At 38.4% G+C, this 23,896-nt stretch overlaps 1 protein-coding gene across 3 annotated transcripts in view; it reads left to right on the forward strand.

Annotated features, from left to right (window-relative positions):
* LOC131230975 (probable inactive ATP-dependent zinc metalloprotease FTSHI 5, chloroplastic) overlaps positions 1 to 23,896 on the forward strand; it is a 40,230-nt gene that overhangs the window by 3,767 nt on the left and 12,567 nt on the right. The window contains exons 2-13 of one of the 3 annotated variants that reach the window (XM_058227012.1): positions 388 to 859; positions 3,817 to 4,017; positions 4,183 to 4,476; positions 4,561 to 4,830; positions 5,830 to 5,919; positions 6,009 to 6,140; positions 7,985 to 8,158; positions 8,847 to 8,968; positions 9,192 to 9,393; positions 12,647 to 12,775; positions 18,545 to 18,727; positions 22,995 to 23,134. In XM_058227012.1, the coding sequence (XP_058082995.1) occupies positions 388 to 859; positions 3,817 to 4,017; positions 4,183 to 4,476; positions 4,561 to 4,830; positions 5,830 to 5,919; positions 6,009 to 6,140; positions 7,985 to 8,158; positions 8,847 to 8,968; positions 9,192 to 9,393; positions 12,647 to 12,775; positions 18,545 to 18,727; positions 22,995 to 23,012 (2,287 nt within the window). In that variant the 3' untranslated portion in view covers positions 23,013 to 23,134. Of the gene's footprint in view, positions 1 to 387; positions 860 to 3,816; positions 4,018 to 4,182; positions 4,477 to 4,560; positions 4,831 to 5,829; positions 5,920 to 6,008; positions 6,141 to 7,984; positions 8,159 to 8,846; positions 8,969 to 9,191; positions 9,394 to 12,646; positions 12,776 to 18,544; positions 18,728 to 22,994; positions 23,135 to 23,896 lie in introns of those variants that run through there. The other 2 variants (XM_058227010.1, XM_058227011.1) reach the window with 2 other exon arrangements.

Raw genomic sequence — 23,896 nt, forward strand, 5'->3', positions numbered from 1 at the left:
GAGTGGAGAAAGAAAATAGTTCCAATTATCAGCTTGAAATGTCCTTCCAGTAGGTTCCATCTTGAAGTGCTTATGATTCCAAAGAATCACTTTGATTTGATGATGCTAAGCATCCAATCTGTGGCTCATAAAAGCATATGGCTGTAAAAGATGGTCCATGTTGAAGTGGTTATGCTCATCCAATAAGCCTGATCTTTTCACCATGGGTAATGTAACCAAGCTTGACCCAGAACCAATAAACTCACCCCTAGTCTAGATCTTAATCAGCTCAGGTTGGTTGGCCCATGGGTTGGTCTGATCCATTGACAACCCTAGATAGAGTTTCTTTTGGAAAGAGTGAAGTGAATGCTGCACTTCATGGTATGACTGACTCATTTGTGCTTGCAGTATGCCAGAGAGTTCTACTAGCCAGCTCTCCAGATCAGACATCCAGAAAGAATTGGAAACAGCCCGAAAAGAATATTGGGAGCAAATGATATTGCCAAGAGTCTTGGAGGTTGAAGATTCTGATCTTTTCCAGGATCAGACTACCAAAGATTTTGTTTTGAATATAAAGCAAAGGTTTAAAGAGTCTAGGGAAATGCAAAGGACTCTCGAAGCTCGTATAAGGCAGAAGTTGAAGAGGTATGGAGATGAAAAACGCTTTATAGTGAACACACCAGGAGATGAGGCAGTGAAGGGTTTCCCAGAAGTTGAGTTAAAGTGGATGTTTGGAGATAAAGAGGTGGTTGTTCCCAAAGCTGTTGGACTTCGCTTGTTCCATGGATGGAAAAAGTGGCGCGAAGAAGCTAAGGCGGACCTGAAAAGAAAGTTGTTAGAAAATGTTGACAGTGGCAGGCAGTACATTGCTCAACAACAGGTACCTTTTGCCTGAACTCATTATGTAGTACTGGAAGTAAGGCTGAATACATCTTTGGTTTTGCAACATTTCATCATCATCATCATCGTTGAATAAATAATAAGGAATATAGAAGGGAAGATTACAGAAGGAACAAGGAATACCCAATAGTTGACACCTCTCTTGACACTTCTTCCTATACTAGAGGTTTTTTATTTTTTTATTATCTATTTTCTTTTTAGTAAATCTCTCCCATACTAGAGTGCCAGCCACCTCGTTCACTTCACAGTGGATGTACATAAAGGATGCATCCATACATCGAGACATCAACACAAATCCAACATCTCAGTATTTGAGTCTGCCTCCATGGACCGCGCCATTTTCTACCTGCCACACCAGTGCCATTATGGTAGCTCTGCTTCACTGCAAGAGTTGTAATGGAATTACAATAAATCTGTATACTTTGTAGAAGGGCCTTTGCTCATCCTTGTTGGAGTCTCTCAAACCAAAGGGACCCTAATAAACAATGAAGTTTTCACCGTACTCATCCCTTTACTCTGCAGTACATACATCCCATCGTGATTAGGATTGCACACGTAACTCACATTGAAATTTTAGCTTTAGCAAATCCCAATGTGGGGGTTCTACACTTCATGAGTTTGGAATGTCATATTGTTCGGATTCATGTTAGAAATGGTATGAGTTTGACCCCGGCAGCCAACCTGATACAACACTCTTTATCTGGGCTTGGGACCGGTAATGAGAGCAAAAGCTCCCACAAGCACAATGAAATAGACTATTACATTGGTTGATTACAATCAAGCATTATCTAATAGTCTATTACATAGGTATTCTTTGAAAGATAATGCACTTTTTTTTTTTTGAAAGAAAATAAAGATTTATTAAGCAAACAACCAAAAAAGGCTACAAAGAGATGGACTAACCGCTGAGATAGTGATCCAAATACACAAAAAAAAGGAGATTACAACCCTTAATTTTTTCGACATTGGATGCCCACTCAACTATTAACAATCTCGCCCTTTGAGATATAGACTCCGCCGAATTACTTTCACTGCAAAAAAACATCTACCATTCCTTTCTTCTCACACGGACCACCAAACAGCCAGAAGGGACATTCTCCATAAGCCGGTTCTTTGGATGCCCAATTTTGCTCCATGCCAAGCCTTTAGAAGGTTGCCCACTGATGAAGGGAAGGACCACAACACTTCGAACTAGGATAAGATGTTTGACCAAATCTGATTAATGAAAGTACAATGGACAAAAAGGTGGTCCACTGATTCCTTGTTTCCCATACAACATAGGCAGACATTAGGGATAATCATACCCCTTTTTTGCAAGATATCCACTGTTAGGACCTTCTTCTTGCCTACCAACCATCCAAAAGCTGCGATCTTGGGCGGGACTTGATACTTCCAAACATGTTTTGTCAACGCCTTTTCTCTTGAAGTAGGATCCTTACTAAGAACGTCATATAATGACTTTACCGAGAAGGCACCGGGCTTATCAAATCTCCAAACTGAGCTGTCTGAGCAGGACTGGTTTGGCCAGCAAAGGTGGATACGATTAAGAAGGGCCACGTATTCATCAACCTCCTCATCCCGAAGGTATCTTCTGCATGGAGGATCCCACACAACTTCTCCCCCAACTAAGGAGAAGCATTCGGCTACCACGATGAATTGATTTGGGGCGAGACAGTAGATTCGTGGGAATTCGTCTTTCAACGAACCATATCCCACTCAAATGTCTTCCCAAAAGCATGTACTCTCACCATTCCCAATAGCAAAACCTACTCCCTTCATAACTTCCGACTTTATGGATAACACCCCTTTCCAAAGTGCTAAGGATCTATAGATGGAGGAATCTCTGGTCTACCAACCTCCCTCCAAGCATCCATACTTACTTTTGATAATCTTATTCCAAAGAGCCCCATTCTCAGTCCCAAGTCTCCAAATCCACTCGCCTAACAAAGCCTGGTTCATATTTTTGAGATCTTTTATGCCGGCCCCTCCTTGGAAATGCTTGCAAACCTCCTTCCAATCCACCAAGTGAAATTTCTTCTTATCTCTCATCCCAAGCCATAGAAAGTCACGCCTTAACTTCTCTAGTCATGCCAATATCGAAGCTAGGCATTTAAACACTGACATGAAGTATAGGGGGATATTTGAAAGAGCTGCCTTTATAAGAGTGATGATAATGCACCTTATTAGGGCCAATGGCCAAAAAAAAAAAAAAAAGATGATGGAGAACAAAATAAAACAGGAAAAAGAAGGAAACACACAAACAAACAACCCCAACCCACATGCAACCCTTTAGGGAACCCAATCCCTGATGTTCGACCCACTCTTGTTGTGGAAACAATGAGAATTCCCGCCACCCCAGATGGCCCCATAACAGCTAAGAGAGGTACTCTCTATTTCTGATCGCCTACACACCCATCCCCACCAGCATGCCATGAGCAGAAGAGACTGACAATGGAACTTGGCATGACCCAAGAAAACCTTTAACCAATCGAGAATCAAAGACCAGATCTCTGATGAGAAACGGCAGTGGATGAAAAGATGATCGACAAATTCCCCATCCTTCTGGTAGAGAAGGCAAACATCGGGCAGAAAGAGCTCTTTTGCGGATATATAGGTTGCTCACTTGCTCACAACTAATGGGTTATGTGTGTGTGTATGTGTGCGCGCGCGCGTGTGCGTGCGTGCGTGTGTGTGTGTGTGTGTGTGTGTGTGTGTGTGTGTGTGTGTGTCTATATATATATATAACTAATTGGGGTTCTTTTCATTGCTTCACCAACCTTTTTGGTTTTACTTTGATGGTTGACCTATGATGTTTTGTTTTGGTTGTATGGGAGATAAAATAAACCTTTTCATAATTGAGTTTATGAGGTTGGGTAGGGTTGTGTCCGTTGACCCAGACCCAATGATTTTATGTATCTGATTATATTTTTGTGGCAGGAGCGTATCCTTTTGGATCGAGATAGGGTGGTGGCCAAGACATGGTATAACGATGAAAGAAATAGATGGGAGATGGATCCAATGGCTATTCCTTATGCAGTTTCTAAGAAACTAGTTGAGAATGTTCGCATTAGGCATGATTGGGCTGCCATGTATCTTGCACTCAAGGGTGATGACAAGGATTATTACGTTGACATCCGGGTTAGTCTTGTTAATATTTCATATGATGGGTCTGCATGATTTGAATGAAACCTTTCAATTTCATTGCTTACCTCATGGAAAATTCCCTAACCTATCAAGGTTAGTTGTTCAATCTCCTTTAATGTTAACTTGTCTTGTTATGCCTCTAAGTTCTAGCGGATGCAGGAATTCGAAGTGCTATTTGAGGACTTTGGAGGATTTGATGGGCTTTATCTTAAAATGCTAGCATCTGGTATTCCAACTGCCGTTCACTTGATGTGGATCCCATTGTCAGAGCTGGATATCCGCCAACAGTTTCTCTTGATTACAAGGTTGTCTTATCAATGCATAGTTGGATTCTGGAAGTCTGGGTTTGTATCTTACATGAGGCGATGGTGTTTTGTTAAGATAAAAAATATTACTGATGACATAATGATCATGATTGGTTTTCCAATTACGGAGTTTATCATCCCAAAATCGGTAAGTACTGGGAAAAGCAGCAGGCAGTTACAAACCATCAGTTTTAAACCAAGTTCATTTAACAGTTTGCCTTTCTATTTCCAGGTAAGAATGAATCTGGGGATGGCATGGCCAGAGGAAGTAGATCAAACTGTTGGCTCAACGTGGTACCTGAAATGGCAGTCTGAGGCAGAAATGAATTTCAAAGCTAGGAAGAGGGATGGCTTACAGTGGTTTCTTTGGTTCTTTATTAGAAGCATCATATACGGATATGTGGTTTTTAATGTGCTCCGCTTTATGAAGAAAAAGATCCCAAGAGTCCTTGGTTATGGACCTTTACGTAGAGATCCAAACCTACGAAAACTACAAAGAGTGGTATCATCTTGTTTTAATCAATTCTATTCTTGTAATAATTTTGTATAAATTATGTGCTTCTAACCAAATCAATCAATGCTTAAACCATGGATCAACGGCTGCATGACTTCGTCATCCTTTCTTCATATAGCAACTTTATTACTGAATTTAGTCAGTCTATTTATTTTTGGCTGAAAAACAGAATATAAACTTATAAAGTAGCTATACAATTTCAATTAATGATTCCTAGTTTTGTTATTATGCCTGCATATTCTCTTGCTGTGGGAGTTTGAAAACATATCTTGTACCTGTCTCTAGCCACTTGCTGCGTAAACTATATGTCCAAGATGGAAGTATCTTTAGACTCAAAACATATATTTAACTTTTATAGATCTGGTTTTCTCTTTTCCCCACATGGCTATTTTCCCTCAAAAGTTTTTTTAAATTTTTTTTAAAAAAATTTTGAAAGTTATTTTTCCTCAAAAGTTTTCAATTTAAATCATAAATACTATAATTTTGGTTTCTCCTTGTCTCATGGCATGATAATTTTGTTAAGTGGATGTGAAAAAGCAATTAGTAATAGGTCATTCTTGGAATAAGAAGACCAGTGCGTGAAAATAAATTGTCAGTTTATTGCACAACTGTTTCATTTCATCTATCTTCATTCTCATAATCTCATCTCTTTTGTTTCTATGTAATGTAAGAAAATATTTTGACCTTTTTGCCATCTGCTCTTCATAAGAACTTGGAGTTTGCTAAGGTAAAATGTTGTTGATATCCCTAATAAACTGTTTTAGTGACTTAAGTTTGAGACTGCAAGTTGGAAGATACCTGGTTAAGTGCAATGAGGTTGTTTTTCTATGATCAATAGGTTTGAATTTGTTGGAAGTATGTTTTTCTGCTGTTCAGATTGACTCCATGCAGCTGAAATTCAAGATTTGAATGAGCATCGGTTTCTTGTTTGCATCTGTCAAGGTCAGATAACTGAATCTGCTTAGTACTTTGTTTGGTGATTTTCAGAAAGTTTATTATCAGTTTAAGCTACAAAGAAGGATTCGTAGGAAAAAGGAGGGCGTTGATCCAATAAGATCTGCTTTTGACCAAATGAAGGTTTAAACATACACCCATGGTGCTTGAGACTTGTATATCTTATTATTATATCACCAAGGAAGCCTCTATTGAAATAACTTGCATTGCAGAGGGTAAAGAACCCACCAATACGGTTAAAGGACTTTGCTAGTGTTGACTCTATGAGAGAGGAAATCAATGAAATTGTGGCATTTCTACAAAATCCTAGTGCTTTCAGGGAAATGGGTGCCCGTGCACCTCGGGTATGATAATCTTAAGACACATTTCTCCATAGATGTTTTTTATTTTATTTTATTTTATTTTATTTTAATTTTCCTTCCTTTGATCATGGAAGCATATTGCTTTTGCTTAATTCTATCCCTGTTCCTGGCCATATGATAATTCTTGCTAGGTATACTTTTCTTGTTAATGATAAGTGAACTGTGGGTAGGTGCTTCAATGTCCGTTTGATCTACTTTGCATTTGCCACATTTCCAGTGAATATCTTCCACTGATTAACTATTTCACTAAAGTCTAAACTAGTTCAAATTTCACGGCTGGGTCGAGTGATCTTGCTGTGAAGTAAATAGTGTAACGTATCAATATCATAAGCAATTTGAATCTTATGGGGTGAGTTTCTCTAGAACTGATGTTCAAAGCATTTTACTGTCATATTTTCAGAACAGAATGTTATTGCACATTTGTGGCTTACCAAGAAATTGAAGCCTCTATAGTTTGTGCTATTGACACAAGAAATTGTCCTGCACTGTCATGCAGTTTTGGAAGGATACCATTTCATTTTAGGTAGCTAGGGTTGTGCTTGGGATATGTAAAAACTTCTCCACCTTGATGTTTAACATAGGAGATGGCAAAGACCGATCAAACCAGTTGGGTTACTGACATTGATGATTTTGTTTCTTTTTATTCATTATGCTCAGTTTTCTCATCCTACCTTAATGTAGGGGCATTTCACATGGGCTCGAGTGGGGTAGCCCGTGGGATGCGGGGACACACTCGGGGTGGGCGGCCCATGTGATTGGGGGCCCACGAGCCCACGAGGGGGGTTTGGCCGAGGTCCTAACCCATGAGATGTGGGACCTGGGCTATGAGATAAATGGATTAATTCGCCATACTCTAACAGTTCGAGCTTTTAGAGCAAGTGGTTAATTGTCCTGCATCATACCTTATGTGGTAGATGGTGCCTGTGCCTCCCTTCTTGATGCATCAAAAGGAAGATCATTCAAATGTCCATTGTTTCCTTCAACACTTGTATTTCTCTTGCAACTGTTTTTTGATCAATGATGTATCTCTTGATTAAGACGACGATGAAAGATTTTATTGCTTAGATTGCCGAAGAGGGAGAAATACATAAAAAAAAGATTTTGGAATGAAATTCTCTCTCCTCTTGTCCAATTTGCTTCAAAGTGGAGATCCAATGCCCTTTTAGGCAAGTCTTTAAGCATTATTTGATATTTCAAGGTAGATGGTGATTTGCTTCATCCAGTGTTAGTCTTTGATGCATTGAAGCAAATACGATTTTGCCACATCTAGCTTCATTCTTTCTCCTGCTGAAAATGTTCACCTATATTAGACTCATCATCTAACCAGGTATTTCACAAGGCTAAATGGTTTGTATTGGAATGGGCTAGAGCTGATAATGCTTTTGTGGGGTGCCATTTAGAGGCCTTTCAGGGTAGTTGGGGGGAATCTGCCTCTCTGTATTAAAACTAAACCCAAAGCAAAATGCTCACAATCAATCAAAACTACAAATGATAGACCTCATAACATGTATTCATAAAGATTCAAAAGTCAGAACCCTACCCCTAACAGGTTTATGAAACTACTGCCAGGCGCTAGCACAATTGGGAACCATTCATAACTGGGAAATGGCCTCCTTATAAATGGAAACTGTGCAATGAAACAAACAGCACTAGAGAGCATTTCCTGTTACATGTTTTACTTAATTCTAAATGATTTTCTACGTGTTATGGTCGTAAAATTATTTATTTACTTTTATGGCTTACGGAAAGCTAGAAGTTCAAGGATGGATATGCACTGCACTTATTGTTTGACGCGTCTCTAAAGCAGTTTATACTTGAAACTGCAGGGAGTTCTTATTGTAGGTGAGAGGGGAACAGGGAAAACTTCCCTAGCACTAGCGATTGCTGCAGAAGCTAAGGTGCCTGTTGTTGAAGTGAAGGCTCGCCAACTGGAGGCTGGATTGTGGGTTGGCCAAAGTGCCTCCAATGTTAGGGAGCTTTTTCAAACAGCAAGGGATTTGGTTGTCCTCTATAACCTTGTTTTAACTTCTAATTGTTTTTTCTCAACTAAATGCAAATCTTATACTTGTGGCACAATCCTTTTTGTTTTTCCGAAATATATACTTTAGGGACCTTTTGTCTAGCATATACCATCCGGAGTTGCTAAGCAGAGCTTTGCTAATTGCACAAGCATGTGCGATAAAGCTCAGGTACACGCCAAACTTGTGCCAGCTTGGCATACGGGTTCAAGATCCAATTCATCCATCAAGTTGATCTGACCTTGTACATGTCTTCCCAAAAATAAATCTGGTCCATTGAGCATGTGAGTCCCAATATTGGAAACAGGTGGATGGGTTAGAAAAATCAAACAAGTTTTTAGAGCTGTACATTTGTATTGCAAATTGTGGCTCACCTGAGCAGTTGATTGACTCGATTCTTGGGCTAGGGCATCAATATAGTGGTGTCTTTGTGATAGTTGGATTGGAATTTGGATCTCAGACCTATCGCACCATGATGGCACCTGTGTGGCATGCGCATGAGCTTTATCGCACACGCGTGTCGGCTTAGCAAGGCTCTACTAAGGAACTACTTTTATTTACTTACAATGATTTTCATTGATTTCTCAGACTTAGCTTCCAAGATAAGCTGCTATTTGTTTCTTAAACATCTTACATTTGTATATCTGGTAATTATGTGATTCATTTTTAGGCACCAGTGATAATCTTTGTTGAGGATTTCGACCTCTTTGCCGGTGTTCGTGGGAAGTTTATTCACACTAAAGAGCAGGACCATGAGGCATTTATTAATCAACTTCTTGTGGAACTTGATGGGTAGAGATCTTTTTTTTTTTCCAGTACAAAAAGTCATATCTTCTGGTTCATGAAACTGTTTAGTTTACCTTCAATCTGCAATTTTATTGTTGCAAATTTTAAAATCCATACCATTAAAATCATGATGGCTAAAGAAGAAGGAAGATGGAGTCTCTCTGTGGTACTATCTTGAAATTGTTTTCAGTGGGATGGTCAACACTTATTTATAACACACTATGTGCAGGTTTGAAAAACAAGATGGGGTTGTTTTAATGGCTACAACTAGAAACCTTAAGCAAATTGACCAGGCTTTGCAACGACCTGGTCGCATGGATAGAGTATTGCATCTTCAACGGCCCACTCACATGGAAAGAGAGAAGATCTTATGCATAGCGGCAAAAGAAACTATGGATGATGAACTCATTGGTTTTGTAGATTGGAAAAAGGTAACTGTGGTGCAATAAGTTTGAAGGTCTATTTGCATGCCTTTTTTGTGCTTCTGGAGGTAATTATGATCAAATAGTTTTGAAGCTCAGTCCTTTATGATTGTTTTCTTCTCTTGTTTATTCTTCTCTACATATAAATTTCCATGGAAATCAGAGGCCTTGAATTAGTAAGCAATTGCACAAACTAGTAAGAAGCTCAGTTATCTATTTGTTATAGTTGTTGATTCTCTGTTATTTTTCCCTTATGGTAAGCGCATCCTCTATAACTCGGAAAGGGCTATGGTGACGGTAATGGTTAGTGTGTCATCTGACTTCATAGGAAATACATTTTAATGAGATCTGAATCTTTAGTTACTCTCTGCAAATAAGTTTGTGGTGAGACATTCTCCAACTGGTAAGGTTCAACTAATGAGTTTGATGTTTGGTGCATCGTGTGGAGTTTCTGATGTTTTGGGTTGGTTTAAACATCCATCCACATGCAACTGTACAACCTTCACAGCTGCGCACTATTTTTTGAGTTTTGTTGCAAAGATGTCCTATAAAGCTAAGTCAATCAAAATCAGGTGGATATATTTTAAGATAAACATAGAAATAACCCCAGTCTATTCATGTTCATTGATGGTTATGAAACAGTTGAGGTGTCATATGGCTTAGGAGTTGTGCATTGCTCGATACAAGCTCTCAAGTAAAGGAAGTATGTGCCTGGCCTGACTTTATTTGTCTTCCTGAATATATTTTCATAGAGCATATTAGGAATTTCTCTCCTGCAGAAATTTGGCAAACACATTCCAAAATCCAAAGTTTTTCAGTGTTTCTTTGGACCTCTCACGTACTTATGTCCATGTTTCACATGTGACTGTTATAGCATTTAAATCCGGTGAAGTGTTGGTTGGCTTGTTACTGCTAGCACTTCATTCCTGATTATAATTCTTTGCTCAAAATTTCATTTTAAATTGGGTTATGTGATGCTGGAGGAGTGAAGCAGAGAAGGTTCATCTGGTGCCTTTTCCTATCTGCAGTTCTGTGGGTGGCATGGTGTGAACGCAACGACCGTGTGTTCCAGAACAAAAATTGTAACTTTGAAAGATCTTTCTCAAAAATTATAGTCCTAGAATGGTCCAGGGCATTAATGTATCTGGGGATGGGGTTTTTGGGCCTCAAGGTTGGTATTTTGCAAGGCATTTGGGGTTTCTTGTTTTTGGACGGTGCCTTGTCATCCTTTTTGGCTTAATAAAATGCAGCGACCCTTAAAAAAAAATAAAATTCAACTCGATATTGGTAGAGCTGTAAAACAAATAACCTTTTTTTTTTTTTAATGGCTGTACTAGATCCTTTTAAAGGCTATGAGGAAACATCTCATTATCTGTTTTCCTCTTTTATTTAGGGAAGTTTGTTCCAGTCAAGGCACACAGGTTTCCCTTCTTAGAACTTTTTCCCAATTACATGCATTGTTTTGGGAGATTTTTATTTTTATCTTTTCTTGCTTCCAATTGGCAACAACAGGGCCGCATTTGGATGCTTAAGTGAAATCAATTCAAGCATTAATTTTAATCAAGAGAAAATGGCAAAATCTATGGTCTCTCCTGGTATTCATGATCATGAGGAGTAACTAAGGCTGCAAACCTGAGTTTGGGTCGGGCTGGAAAACTCCAACCTGATTTGAAATCGGGTTGGGTTTGGGATGAGAAAATTTGGGTTGGGTTAGAAAAATCACATGTATTTGGGTTGGGTTGTGTTAGGTTGGGCTGGGTTGCGTCAGTTTAGGGTTGAGCATAAAGAACTTCAGGTTGGAATTTGGGTTGGGTCAGGTTACAAGCTGGGTCCTCTTGAGGTCAGGTCAGGCCTGGGTTTGACCCTCAACCTGACCCAACCCGCCTGAGTTGCATCCATGAGAGTAACTACCCCTCAAATTGCGGTTATGTTCCTTCCAAGTCCAACTTGACAATAAACTAATAGTAGTTTGAATCTCAGACCCCTGATGCGAATGTTAGGGAATGATATCACAATTTTGTGGAAAATGCCTCTTTTGCCATATTGTGTGGAGTATGGAAAGAAAAGAACAGGAGAATTTTCGAGTGCAAACTGTCATTGCTTGAGATTATAAAATGTAGTGTTTCTGAGTTGTTAACAGATTGTCCAATGGCAAGGCTGGAAATTCAGGGTGCTGTGAGACTGGCTAATTCCTGCACATGGGGCTTTGGATGATAGGTGAAGCAGTGAATGGTTACTGTTTCTTGGTTGTATCCAAAGGGCATTCTTTATGCCTTGTTTTCTTGTTCAGTTCTTGTAGCTGTTGGGTTGCTGGCCTGTCAGCTTGCCTCGTGTTTTGACTTTTGAGGGAGTGACGAGAGGGTCAATCTTGTTGTCGTCCCTGAGTATTTCCTTCTTATATTTTCTGCTTTTCTCTTTCCAATAAATCATTGGTTACCTCCCTCCAAAAAGAAAAAAAGAAAAAAGAAAAGAAATACACAATTTGTTTATTTCCAATTCACTGTTATGAAACTTGCAATGTGCCATGTGTGGATTCTTATCCGGTCAACACGTGTCAGTTGAGAAAGTATGTGTAAGAGCCAAGTCATTCAACTGGTAAGCCCCACCGCATGTTTATTGACCCAAAATCTTGATTGTTGATATGTTGGCCACACTTGCATGAAAGAGGAATGCTAACGTTATTCATTATGTTCGATGAATAGAACATTTTGTGGCTGATCTGAGCCACTTGGAGGTCAGACCCACTCTTAAGATGATCTGGCCCAAAACTCAATCACACCCACTCATATGGTGGTCACTGATCTCATATGTGTATCATGTGGCATGTCAGCACATATAATTAGAGCTCGATTCCTTGAAATGGTCCACCGATTCACCAAAACAATATTCTATCCACCCAAAGTGGTTTCTGCCACATCTCTTCACTTCAAGTTAAAAAAGCAGTGAAAAACCTGGAGAAAAATGGAAGGAGCAAGGAAGACGGCTGCAATGTAGGCAGGGGGTCCCTAACTTTCTTTTATTAGATTAATCTAATTGCACCCTAGATGTGACTCATGATTTCTTTTAATATCAATAGTATAATAGATCCTGGAAACGAATCAACACTGTTTTACTTGATGAAGGAAATCTCTAATCTTGATGAAATATTTCATGTTCTATTTGAAAATGGAGAAATTTCTTACGGGTCCACTCTCTTATCTTCTAAGGAGGAGCTTTGCGTTAAACAATAAAAGTAAATAAATGAATAAATTATCTTTTGCAGGTTGCTGAGAAGACAGCTCTGTTACGGCCGATAGAACTGAAACTTGTTCCTTTGGCCTTGGAAGGTAGTGCTTTTAGGAACAAATTTCTCGATACTGATGAACTTATGAGCTATTGTGGCTGGTTTGCGGTAAGCAATGACTTATTTTGTTATCTTATTGTATCTTTGATTAATAACCATCTAGTTTGTGTCTTATTTAAATCTGGTGGATATACCAAACCATGGTTCACGTTATATTTTGTATTCTATTTCTCATTTTCTAAACCTTTTAAAAAATGAATGGGTAATTCTCAAGTGGTTTTCTGCTTTCAAGTTAATGTTCATGCTCGAGGCTGTATACACTATACACATTTTGCATTTGATGGAAGTGGTAAAAACCATAGATGTCTTAAGAGGCTTGTGTTTTCTACCTTACAGTTAAATATCCATGGTTTTTTCATGTGTTTGATTTTCGCTGCGGATTCAGCATATGCTGATATTAAGCGGTACTGAATTGTATTAGGTGCAGTTGACATAATGAGACAGTTCCTATTTCCACATCCTGCTCAAGTAGCAAAATGGCCAAAGTCCTTGTATATATAATTCTCCATGGTGAGTCTAACCTAGTGGCTAAGTAAAACATAATGTCAAACACTAAATTTCCTGGTGACTGTTCAAATCAATCACATCAATAAACTGAATCACAGTTTATAATAGATATCACTTAATAGAGTTAAAACTGAATCGTGAATTGTAATGATTCACAAGTTGGGGGATTATATCTATTTTTGGAGAATAGATGGTTATCCATTTTTCCGGGTGCCTGTGGTATCTCCACAACGATACTGTTGCCATGTGAAAATCTTGCCAACTATTGATTTCTACACTGTGGACATCGCACTTCCCCACCATAATTTGCAGGTATTCCAAGCACACCCTAACAGTAATTTCCAGTGATGACTCGCAAGTACAATTATCTATTTCCACTTTCAAAATTTGAACTTAGTTGTGAAGGGAAAATGTAAATGGAAAGAAGTTACACATTGTTTTCAACTTTGAGTTACAAATATATTTATTCATCTCCACCATCTTAGTCTTATTTCAATGATTAGGGGCTGGATTCTGAAAGGTAGACTGGCTAAAGTTTTATGAACGGCTGCCTAGCAATACAAAGATATTGATTAGTGAAGAGTTATAAATACAATTGACATAGATCAAACTGAAACGACAAATGAACATTAGATAAATATAACATGAAAGTTATACTAATGATGTAAAGTTCTTTCCTCTCGTTTAATACTATAGCTTCCAAAGTTTAGGTGTGGACTAGCAGCCAATGTTACTTACTACACAGGGATGAATAAGCAAGTTCATTTGGTTGGTGCCGTAAATTTTGTTTTTAAAAGATTCAAAAGATTAATTGCACAAAAGAAGGATGGCAAGGCGTCGATGTAGGATTCAAAAGATTGGCTTCCAAAGTTTAGGTGTGGACTAGCAGCCAATGTTACTTACTACACAAGGATGAATAAGCAAGTTCATTTGGTTGGTGCTGTAAATTTCGTTTTTGAAGGATTCAAAAGATTAATTGCACAAAAGAAGGATGGCAAGGCGTTGATGTAGGATTCAAAAGATTGGGGCATTACCCAATCAACGCAGAATAGGGAGAGAACTTTCCACTTGTCGATGTAGCGACAAAGGTCTATCGAGTGTGGTAGAACCTATGAGGTTAATTTTGGAGTTACCGCTAGCTCATTGCTTTTGTATGGTTAAAAAATGGTTAGAATCCTTGTTGGTTTTTCAAAATCCAAAAGAGTCTTCTCCTAGATTTTGAGGAGTTGACTCCAACTAGGTCTCCAAACCACTCTTCTAGGCAAGGACCACAATTATGTAGTAGGGAGGGGTGAAGCACCCTACACCTGCAAAGATATGATCTCTACTCGAGAAGGCAATTCCAACAATTGGAATTTTGACAAACAGTCAGCTTGTGCCCAAGGGTAAAAGAAAAGAAAAGAAAGAAAGTATTGGAATAAAGAAGGAGAAGGAAAGAAGAGGGAGGCTTAGGAATGTGGTGAGTTGATTGCTTGCTCGTCTTCTTGTTGCTTGGATGAGGCTTTGATCTTCGGAATTCTTGTACTTCTTGGGCTTGCATTTGTATTCCTTGGATTGAAATTGCACTGCTCGTTGAGGGAGGGCCTTGCCTTATGTGGTATTTTAAGAGGAGTAGGGTGAAGAAAAAGTGAATTCCTCTACCCCACAAGGTCGCCGAAGCCTTGGCCTACCACTCCTAAGAGTAGACTTGTACTCTCATGTCCTTGGGGAAGATGGAATTCCCAAGCTCTTAGCCCCTTGCTCATATTCTCTTGTCTTTCCATAGGATTTGCAGAGTTTCTCTAAGTATTGGGATTGGGCTCCTAGAGATAGGTCATGGGGACTTAGGAATTTTGAGGCAAAAACCCCTCTTGTAGCAAAAGGCCTCTATTCATAAAGGAGAGGGGTGATGGTAGAGGGTGCTCAAAGGTGTAAACTAGTTATGGATGATTGACAAGTGGCAAGTTCTTGGTGGTTAATTAGGTGCAAATTGTAGAGGATTGAGGGGCAATTGGGTTTAAGGAAGGGTGTAGGAGGGGGCCGAGGGACAATTGGGTTTAGGAAAGTTTGTAGGAGGTTTCTAGAGGCTAGGAATGAATGGTTAAGATCAAGACACTTGGGAGAATCTCATGGTTTGAAAGAGGTAGTTTTGTGATTTCGCTTGGTTAGTTAGAGGGGTAGTGTTGTAAAAGATGATAGGTTAACCAAGGCTCTTAGGGATATTTTGGTAAAAAGCGAGTCAAAAGGTCAGAGAAATATGGAAATTTGGTTTTGGATTTCCATTCAAGGACATGGATGTCATTTTCAAAATTTTTTCATGTACAGTCTAGCACGCCTCTCTGTTGATCTCAATGCTTGGCTGTTGGATTTGGGTGATCTATGGCCGTTGGAAAGGGTGTTTGATAGGCTAGCTAATGGTTTTGGTTTGAGGGACAAATTCTTAATGGTTGAGGACATATGGGGCTGACAAGTTGGGTCAAATTCTTATTCTGCAACTGTCAATCAATCACGCTCATTGTCTGGTATTTCGATCATAACTTTGCGCCTGTAGATCAGTTCAACTTGACATTAAGTTCATTAGAAATATCATTTGATAGGCTACAAAATGGACCTATGGATCATGAGGTTTGGATGACAAGAACCTAAGAGATTAAGGTTCCAAGTTGGCCCCAAATCTTCCCTTGGATGCGAAAAAAGTTTCTGCCGTCTAAGGACCTTTTTTCTTGTGGTCTCATTCTTGGATTGCAGAAATACTTTTTCTGCGTCTTGTGGATTTAGTTAAAAAATGGGTGCCCCTAATGTTTTTAGGTCCATTTTGAGCCCCAAATCCTTTGATTCCTAGGATTTGAGTGGGTTTTTGGGCCATAGCCAAGTTTGGGTTGTGCTTGGGCTTAAGCTATGGGTTTGGGCTTAAGTTTGGGTTCAGCATGGGCTTGCTATGGATAGACTTGGGCTTGGGCTCTAATTTGAATGCCTAGAGAAGTTTTGCAACACGTTTTTCTTGATACAGTGCAAGACCCTTTTTTCCATGATGAAGGGATTAATTAGTTTAAACACTATATTGAGTGGGGTGTGTACACCACTACACTGATTTTGTGAGAGAACAATGTAGGAATAAGTGGCATGCCAACTCTGCCTCCTAAATGCATTTTTTTGAAGCATAAAAAAAGGCAAAACTTTATATGAAAAGGCCTCCTTTCCTAATTTTGTCTAAAGTAAGCCCTTGCAGTCAAAAGCAAGGGAAGGGGGAGGGCCTTTATACTTCAAAATGAAGTTAGTCGGGTCGACCACACCATGACCCCGATGGCCTGCCACGACTAAGTAAGACTTAACTGAGAACTGACCCAATTCATCTTACTTCCAGATTCATTGAGCCAACTCTTCTAGATTCATATTAGAGCAATGGAGAAGGCCAATTAATCAGTGCACTTCTTCTATCTTTGACTTGAAGGTTTCTGCGAAGTTGGGGACACCATACCATATTCCCCCCACTCAAGAGACAAAACTAGTGATTGAACCATTCTCCTCCTCCGCGAGCCTTAATATAGAAGGAAGCGAAAGGTGCAAGGTATTTTCCTGCACTATTTGTCCATCTAGAAGTGGGCTCTCAACCCTTCTCCTAGATTGAAAGTGATCTCCCTTCTGAAAGAATCCCCTAGTAACATGGACCTCCTGACACCCAACACTGCACTGGATTGAAGACTTTGCAAACCATCCACGTTCCTCTGCACCATATTTACTAACAACCAATGTTTGCAGTATCGGTATCGCGTTATGTATCGTACCCTTGGGATACAGATATGTATCGGTTATCGCATGGGATATATTGTTTATATCGGGTAATATATCACACTTTTTGGGAAACATGGGATATATAGTTTATATTGGGAAATTGGTTAATTTTTCAATGAAACTATTTGTCCATCCAGAAGTGGACTCTCAACCCTTCTCCTAGATTGAAAGTGATCTCCCTTCTGAAAGAATCCCCTAGTAACATGGACCTCCTGACACCCAACACCGCACTGGATTGAAGACTTTGCAAACCATCCACGTTCCTCTGCACCATTAACAACAACCTAATGCCACATTCTCCTCACCAATCTGCATTACCATTTTCCTAGAAGGCCATGTTCATGAACTTGAGATTTATGATCCCCAAACCTCCTTCCCTCTTTGGCTTGCGCACCTCTTCCTACTTAACCAACTGGAGCTTGTTCTTGACTTCATCTCCTTGCCAAAGGAAGTCCCTATAGAAGCTGGACACTGGATAAGTGACATGAATTAGAAAGGCATACTAGCGAGAGCAGATTCGATCAACGTAATATCCTGCCCCCCAAAGATAAGTAGCGGTTTTTCAATCACCACATCCCAAAGATGCTTGGCCAGCTTTGCAATGCAAAGAGGCAAGCTGAGATACTTAAAAGGAAGGCTCCCCGGTTTGCATCCAATTCAGCGACCAAGGCAGATACCTCATCTCACCTAGCCGAATCTCCAGCATCTCACTCTTTTGAATGTTAATTCTAAGCCTGGAAACTGCTTAAAAACAGCACAGCACCTTACAAAGTTTATCATCTGCATCATAGAATAGATAGTGTCATCAGTAAGTTACCAGCACATAATCATGTCTCGAGTAGCTCTGTTTAGCTGACAGCATCACAGGATTACTATTGCCAGGTTTTTACTTCATCATTTCTTAACGGAACACAAAAACACATGCTAAATTTTGTCAGTTGATGCATGTTTATACTTATTGAATAAAATGCTGTAGATTAGAAAATTATTGTAGCAGAGCTCGACTAGCTGGGACAAGGGCCACGAGGCTGTGGTTATGATGGTGATGAGATAAAAAAATTACCATATCTGGGGATCTGCTTTCATTGTATGTAATGCAGGTGCATTATTGTGTTACATAGGTACTTCTATTGTTATTATTTGCTTGAAATGCTAATGCTGCCTTCGGTTGCATCGAATTTCATGATTAACCAGTCTAATTTGGTGCAAAATTTAACGATATTTCATAAAATTTGGTGCAAACCATATGCTACCTAAAGCATCATGAATTGAAATCTTATTTTTAATATAATGTTTGTGAACCTAATGCATGTTTTTATCTATGATATGCTCAGATACTTAGAAATATGCAAAATCTGTTTTTCATCTTTCCGATTTCAATGTCTACAACAAATGCTCATTTCTCAAGCCATATCCATGTCATATAATGATAAAGAAATTCTATTTAAATGAATAGTTTACTCTTCCTTTTTACCTGCATCATAGACCTTTTTTTTCCTCTTAGGATTTGTGTTGACTCCTGGTTGTTTACATGTATAGAGTCTGAGTGATGTTGTTCCGAGAGGGTTGAGGAAAACCAAACTTGTGAAGGGGATTAGCAAATGGCTAGTAAATCATCTTGGATTGACATTAACTAGTGAAGATATGCAGTCAGTCGTTGATCTAATGGAACCATATGGTCAGATTAGCAATGGGATCGAACTTTTGAGCCCTCCTCTTGATGTAAGCAAAATTATTTTAGAAGTCAAATTTTAAATGCAAAAGTGCATTATTTCTTTCTTTTACTTTATGCTTATTTTGGTCATTTATCTTTCTAATTTCTTCTTCAGGCTAAGTTCATACCAATGTTTGGCTTTGAGATGTGATGGTCTTTTTCTGCATTCTGTTGGAGCTCAATATTATCTTCTCTGAGAAACTTGATTGCTTTTCTTTTCCTTAAAATAATTGCATTTGACTTCCCTTGAATTGTTCTTGGTTTCCATTTTTTCCAGCATTTCATTCATTGAATAATTTATTGCAATCTACTTTTGCTTTGAATTTGGAAGATAATAAAAAATGTGGTTTATAGTCCCAGTAAGTTGCATGGTAATTTCCAGTGCAAACCTAATAAAAACTAAACAATATAACATAAACACTCGTGTCTTTGGTCTCCAAAGTTCCAAACTGGTCTAATCCTTGCTGAGAATTCCTTGTAGGTGTTTATTCTTGAAACTTACAGGTAATAAAAACTCAATATAACCAATGTTCGAAATATTGGTATTGTGTTATGTATCACTCGATCATATCTTGGTGGGAATCGTTATGTGGCCATTCTGACTCGTGAATACACCCATCGTTTCTACTTCTGGTTATACAGTAGTATGATCTTTTACCAGTGTACTTGTATATTTGGTAGTAGCAAGGATGAGTGTATGTCAATATTATTCATCCATCATGGCAATCCATTCTCACCACGTAAAATAATTAATTCCACACCCATGGGGATAAATTTGGTCATATAACTTTTTTGTCGAGTGGTTTAATAATTTTTGGAAATGACTAAATTAACCTTTTGGAGGTGGAACTAACAATTTGAGAGGGTGACAAAATGGAGCACAGGATTTCTCTTTGGCAGTGTAAATGGCAATGACATTTATAGTTTAAAGTTCTTGGTAGAAAAAAAATGGATGGATGGTCATTCTTGAAGCAATTTGTTTCATTACCTTGATTTTATTGTTCAAATAGTGCAGAGATTGATATGTTTCTAATAGCATTAAAGCTGGGTGGATGAAGTGGAGATGTGCCTCTAAAGCATTGTGTGAACGCCACATGTATGAAAGCTTAGTGTTGGGTAGTTAGCAGGCAACATGAACAAAGGATGAATGTTGCAGAGTTATGAATGTTGAGATGGATGTGTGAATACTAGTAACGATAGAACTAAGAATGAGGTGTCATCAAAAGTAGCCTAGTTGTCCTTGTAAGAGATAAAATGATGGATTGTGATTGATATGGCTTGGCCATGTGCAATAGAGATAAGGAGGGGAGCCTTGATATAGGTTGAAGGGCCTGAAAAGAGAATGAGGTGAAGTCTTAAAAGGACCTGGATCAAGGTGGTGAGAAGGGATATGGAGTCTTGTTTGGTTATAGAGGATAGGCCTTTAGGAATGATTGGTGAAACATGATTTTTAAAGCCAACTCTAAATAATTGGGAGCACTGATTTAAATATCGATATCAACGCATGCATCACGCTTCTTGGATATGAAACATATCGGTATCACATGGGAAATATTGCATGCATCGTAAAATGTGTCGTTGTTTTTGTGAAACTGATGCAAGACACATGATTTAATGCTAACATGCAATTGTGGAGATTATGAAAGAGTCCATAAAGTAATTCAATTAACAAAAAGATGCTAACCTACCAAGTAATTAGGAGTAAACAATAGGAAATAAAATCTAATTTAACCTAAATCACATGCCTACATTCTAAGAAATCATATAAATCAATTAAAACTAGGACCGATGGAAGGATAAAACTTCCAATTTAACATAGGCACGTTCCATGCTCTAGGGACAGATTTGTAAGTTTTATGATTAGGGTTAGGAAGGGAAAAATATGAAATTTGGAAAAATATGGTTCATGGGAATGGAGGATTTTGGAATTAGGGTTTTTAGAAATTGGGGAAAATAAGAAATTGAAGATCTAGGGTTTAGAAGATTGTGATGGAAGGGAAAAGAGGAAACAAGAGAAGAAGAGAATACCTTTTGAAGAGGAGAGAGGAATGATGTATGACGAACAATACCTTTCGAAGAAGAGGAAGAGGAAGGATGTACCTTGGAATCCACCACCAAACAAGCTTCCACCTTTTCACAATTTAATTGGAAGGGAGGGTTTTTTTTAATTTAAAAAAAAAAACCTAGAAAATAAAGAGGAAAATTCCTTCACACAAGAGAGCTCCACTCTTTTTTTTTTTTTCCTTCTTCTCAATAACACCACTAGGGTTGAAACTCCACCCACCCTGTGCTTTTATAATTAAAAATTCGGAATTAAAATCCATCATAATTACAACTATGCCACTCACTTAAGTAAAGTGGCCCATAGTCCAAAATAAGAAAATTAAAATATATATTATCAATCTTAACTATCAAATAACTTCTAAAAATAACAAAAATCATAAAGAAAGCAAGATCATATTTCAAGGGGCCCAGATCTAAAAGATTTGGTGGCCCGATGGTCTGATCGACAAGAAATAGAATTCCTATGACTAAAATGATCTCCTAAGCAGCCCACATGCATCATCCCAAGGTGAGGTCTTCCTGATGCACGTCCAATGCATGTAGGGTCTTCAAAAAGACCTGGTGGGGTCCATCTGGAACTCGTCTCCCATCTACAAAGAAAGTTGTGCTGATATGGGTGGTCATCTCCATCTCTGGTACACTCGAGTAGGTCCTTTGATGTCCCCATCGGAAACACTGGGGAATTGATTGAATTTTTCAATGAAACTTAAGGGGATGTGAAAAAAGATTATTACACACTTGGAATTCAATAGATTTTAAAAAACAAGTACACATAATAAGTTTCCTTTGTTTAGGGTTCTAAATTATGTGTTGTTTGACAGAAGTGATACAATTATATCCAGTTTCATGGCATTGGTATCGTTACCTGTATTGTTGGCTGGGGATATGGAAACATGTATTGATATGCCAATACTCAAAAATGTATAGTTGACTGAGGGAAACATGGGTGAAATGGTAGAGTTTCTTATTGAAACTTCAGGAGATGCTGAAATACACGTATTTGCATATTTTGGTATCAAATAATTGCAAAAAGATGCATAATAAGTTTCTCTTTAATGGGGGCCTAAAAGCATGTAACATTGACTTAGAGAAACATCAAGGAAACATGGAAAAAATGGTGGAATTTTTCAATGATAGTTTAGGAGATGCGAACATACACATTTGCATATTTAAGAGTCGAATAATAGCAAAAAAGATGTAAATTTGTATATTTAGGGATCAAATGATAAATTTCCCTTTAATGGGGGACGTAAAAGCATGCGACTTTGATTCGAGGAAACATTGGAGAAACATGGGAAAATTGGTGGATCCATCCATACATCCAACCATGCATGCACATGCATAGATACAAACACACATTCACGATCAATCCATCCATCCATCCAATCATCCATGCATGCATACATACATACAATGACACATACATATATATATACACATGCATGATCCATTCATCCATGCATACACACATACGCACATATATACACATGCATGATCCATTCTTTTCTATTGTTAGCATGAATTTTATTTAAAGAAAAAGAAGAAAAATATCATACAACATCCATCAAGTAAATGGAGAAGAATGCCTAGATGAACAAAGTTGAGATGCACCTTATTTCGCTACCCTATTTGCCTGGTCATTAGCCTCCCAGGGAATGAGGTTAAACTTGGTGCTTACCAAAGATAGCAATTCTCTAATCTGCTTTTGCTGTTCTTCTTTTTTCTTTCATTCCAAGGAAATTGCACTCCTTGAATCACCTTCTACAATCAGTTGATGGTTCTCAATCATTCTCCTGATGTGGTTAACGAATTATCCTTTCTCTTCAACATATTAGTAGAGTTTTTGACTCTTTTTTTGGCATGAAAATTTCTACTAACAAAACTTCTAGAAATATAATTTTCCGGTGTTAAAGAAAGGGCAACTTGGACGGCCAAGCCACTTTTTTTCTTTGGGTTCAAATAAGAACCCATATTGAGTTACAAAAAGGAAAAAAGGTAAATCAAGAAAGGAAAATGCAAATATGGTACCCAAAAACCTTTAGGGGTTATAATTATTCTTCGACATCATGGTTTTTTTTGATACTTGGAAATTGTAACAAGGTTTTCCTAACATCTGTTCACATGTTAGCATAGACAGCTCTCCTTTTTTTTTTTTTGGTATATGGTACACATGTATTTGATTATTTCCATTTAACATTCGTCAATAATAAGACTTGGATGATTTGGTAAGTGGACAAGGGAGACAAAATTTCCACATGCTGTTTGGGCGGCTGGTCGTGGTCTTATTGCCCTTCTTCTACCAAATTTTGATGAAGTCGACAATATATGGCTTGAGCGGACTTCTTGGGAGGTATGTCATTCTATGCTTTGAAAAAAAGGGTTAATAATTCTATGTATTGTGGCTTATTTCTTCTATGATAAACTCCGTTCAGTATTTTTTTATATTTAAAAATAGTAGTTGTAGAATACCAATTCGGACTTTCTATTTCTTTCCAATTGAACCATTCCCTTTACCTGAAGGTGATTGGTGTATTGCCTATTCTTGGATATTCACTGTTTATTCATCAATAAACTACAGAAGGAAATGGGTCTTTCGAATGAGGAAAACCTAGCCAGTGGCTAGCATGAGTGGAAATTTTAGCACAATCATCATTTGCACAACTGATAGAATCCTTTTGGTTCTCTTTTACAATGACAAAAGGACTTTATCAAAAAGAAATAGAAACATAATGAAAAATGCGGCAGAACAGGCCCAACATTCGTCTTCTTCCTTTACTACATAATTCGCCTGATCATTCAACACCAAATCCTCTTCTGTAGTCATATGAAACATTTTTGTGATGAAGAAAATAAAACTTGTTGAAAATTGCTCTTAGGAGAGGTAACCGTTCAACCTCCTCCTGATGTTTAGGCCACAGGGAACCATCTTCAATCCATTAGTGAGTGGGCATCGTTTAGTGACGCATGTGCTTCGCCATAGTGTCCATCGTTAACTTTGCATAGCACCAGCATGTCTCTTGCACTGTTGAAGTGCCCTCACACAGCGATGGGTTGCACTGTTGAAGTGTCCTCACACAGCGAAGGGGACTCAGATTTCTCTTCTACAACTCAGT

This window comes from Magnolia sinica, chromosome 17 (genome assembly GCF_029962835.1).
Source record: "Magnolia sinica isolate HGM2019 chromosome 17, MsV1, whole genome shotgun sequence".
Lineage (NCBI taxonomy): Eukaryota > Viridiplantae > Streptophyta > Magnoliopsida > Magnoliales > Magnoliaceae > Magnolia > Magnolia sinica.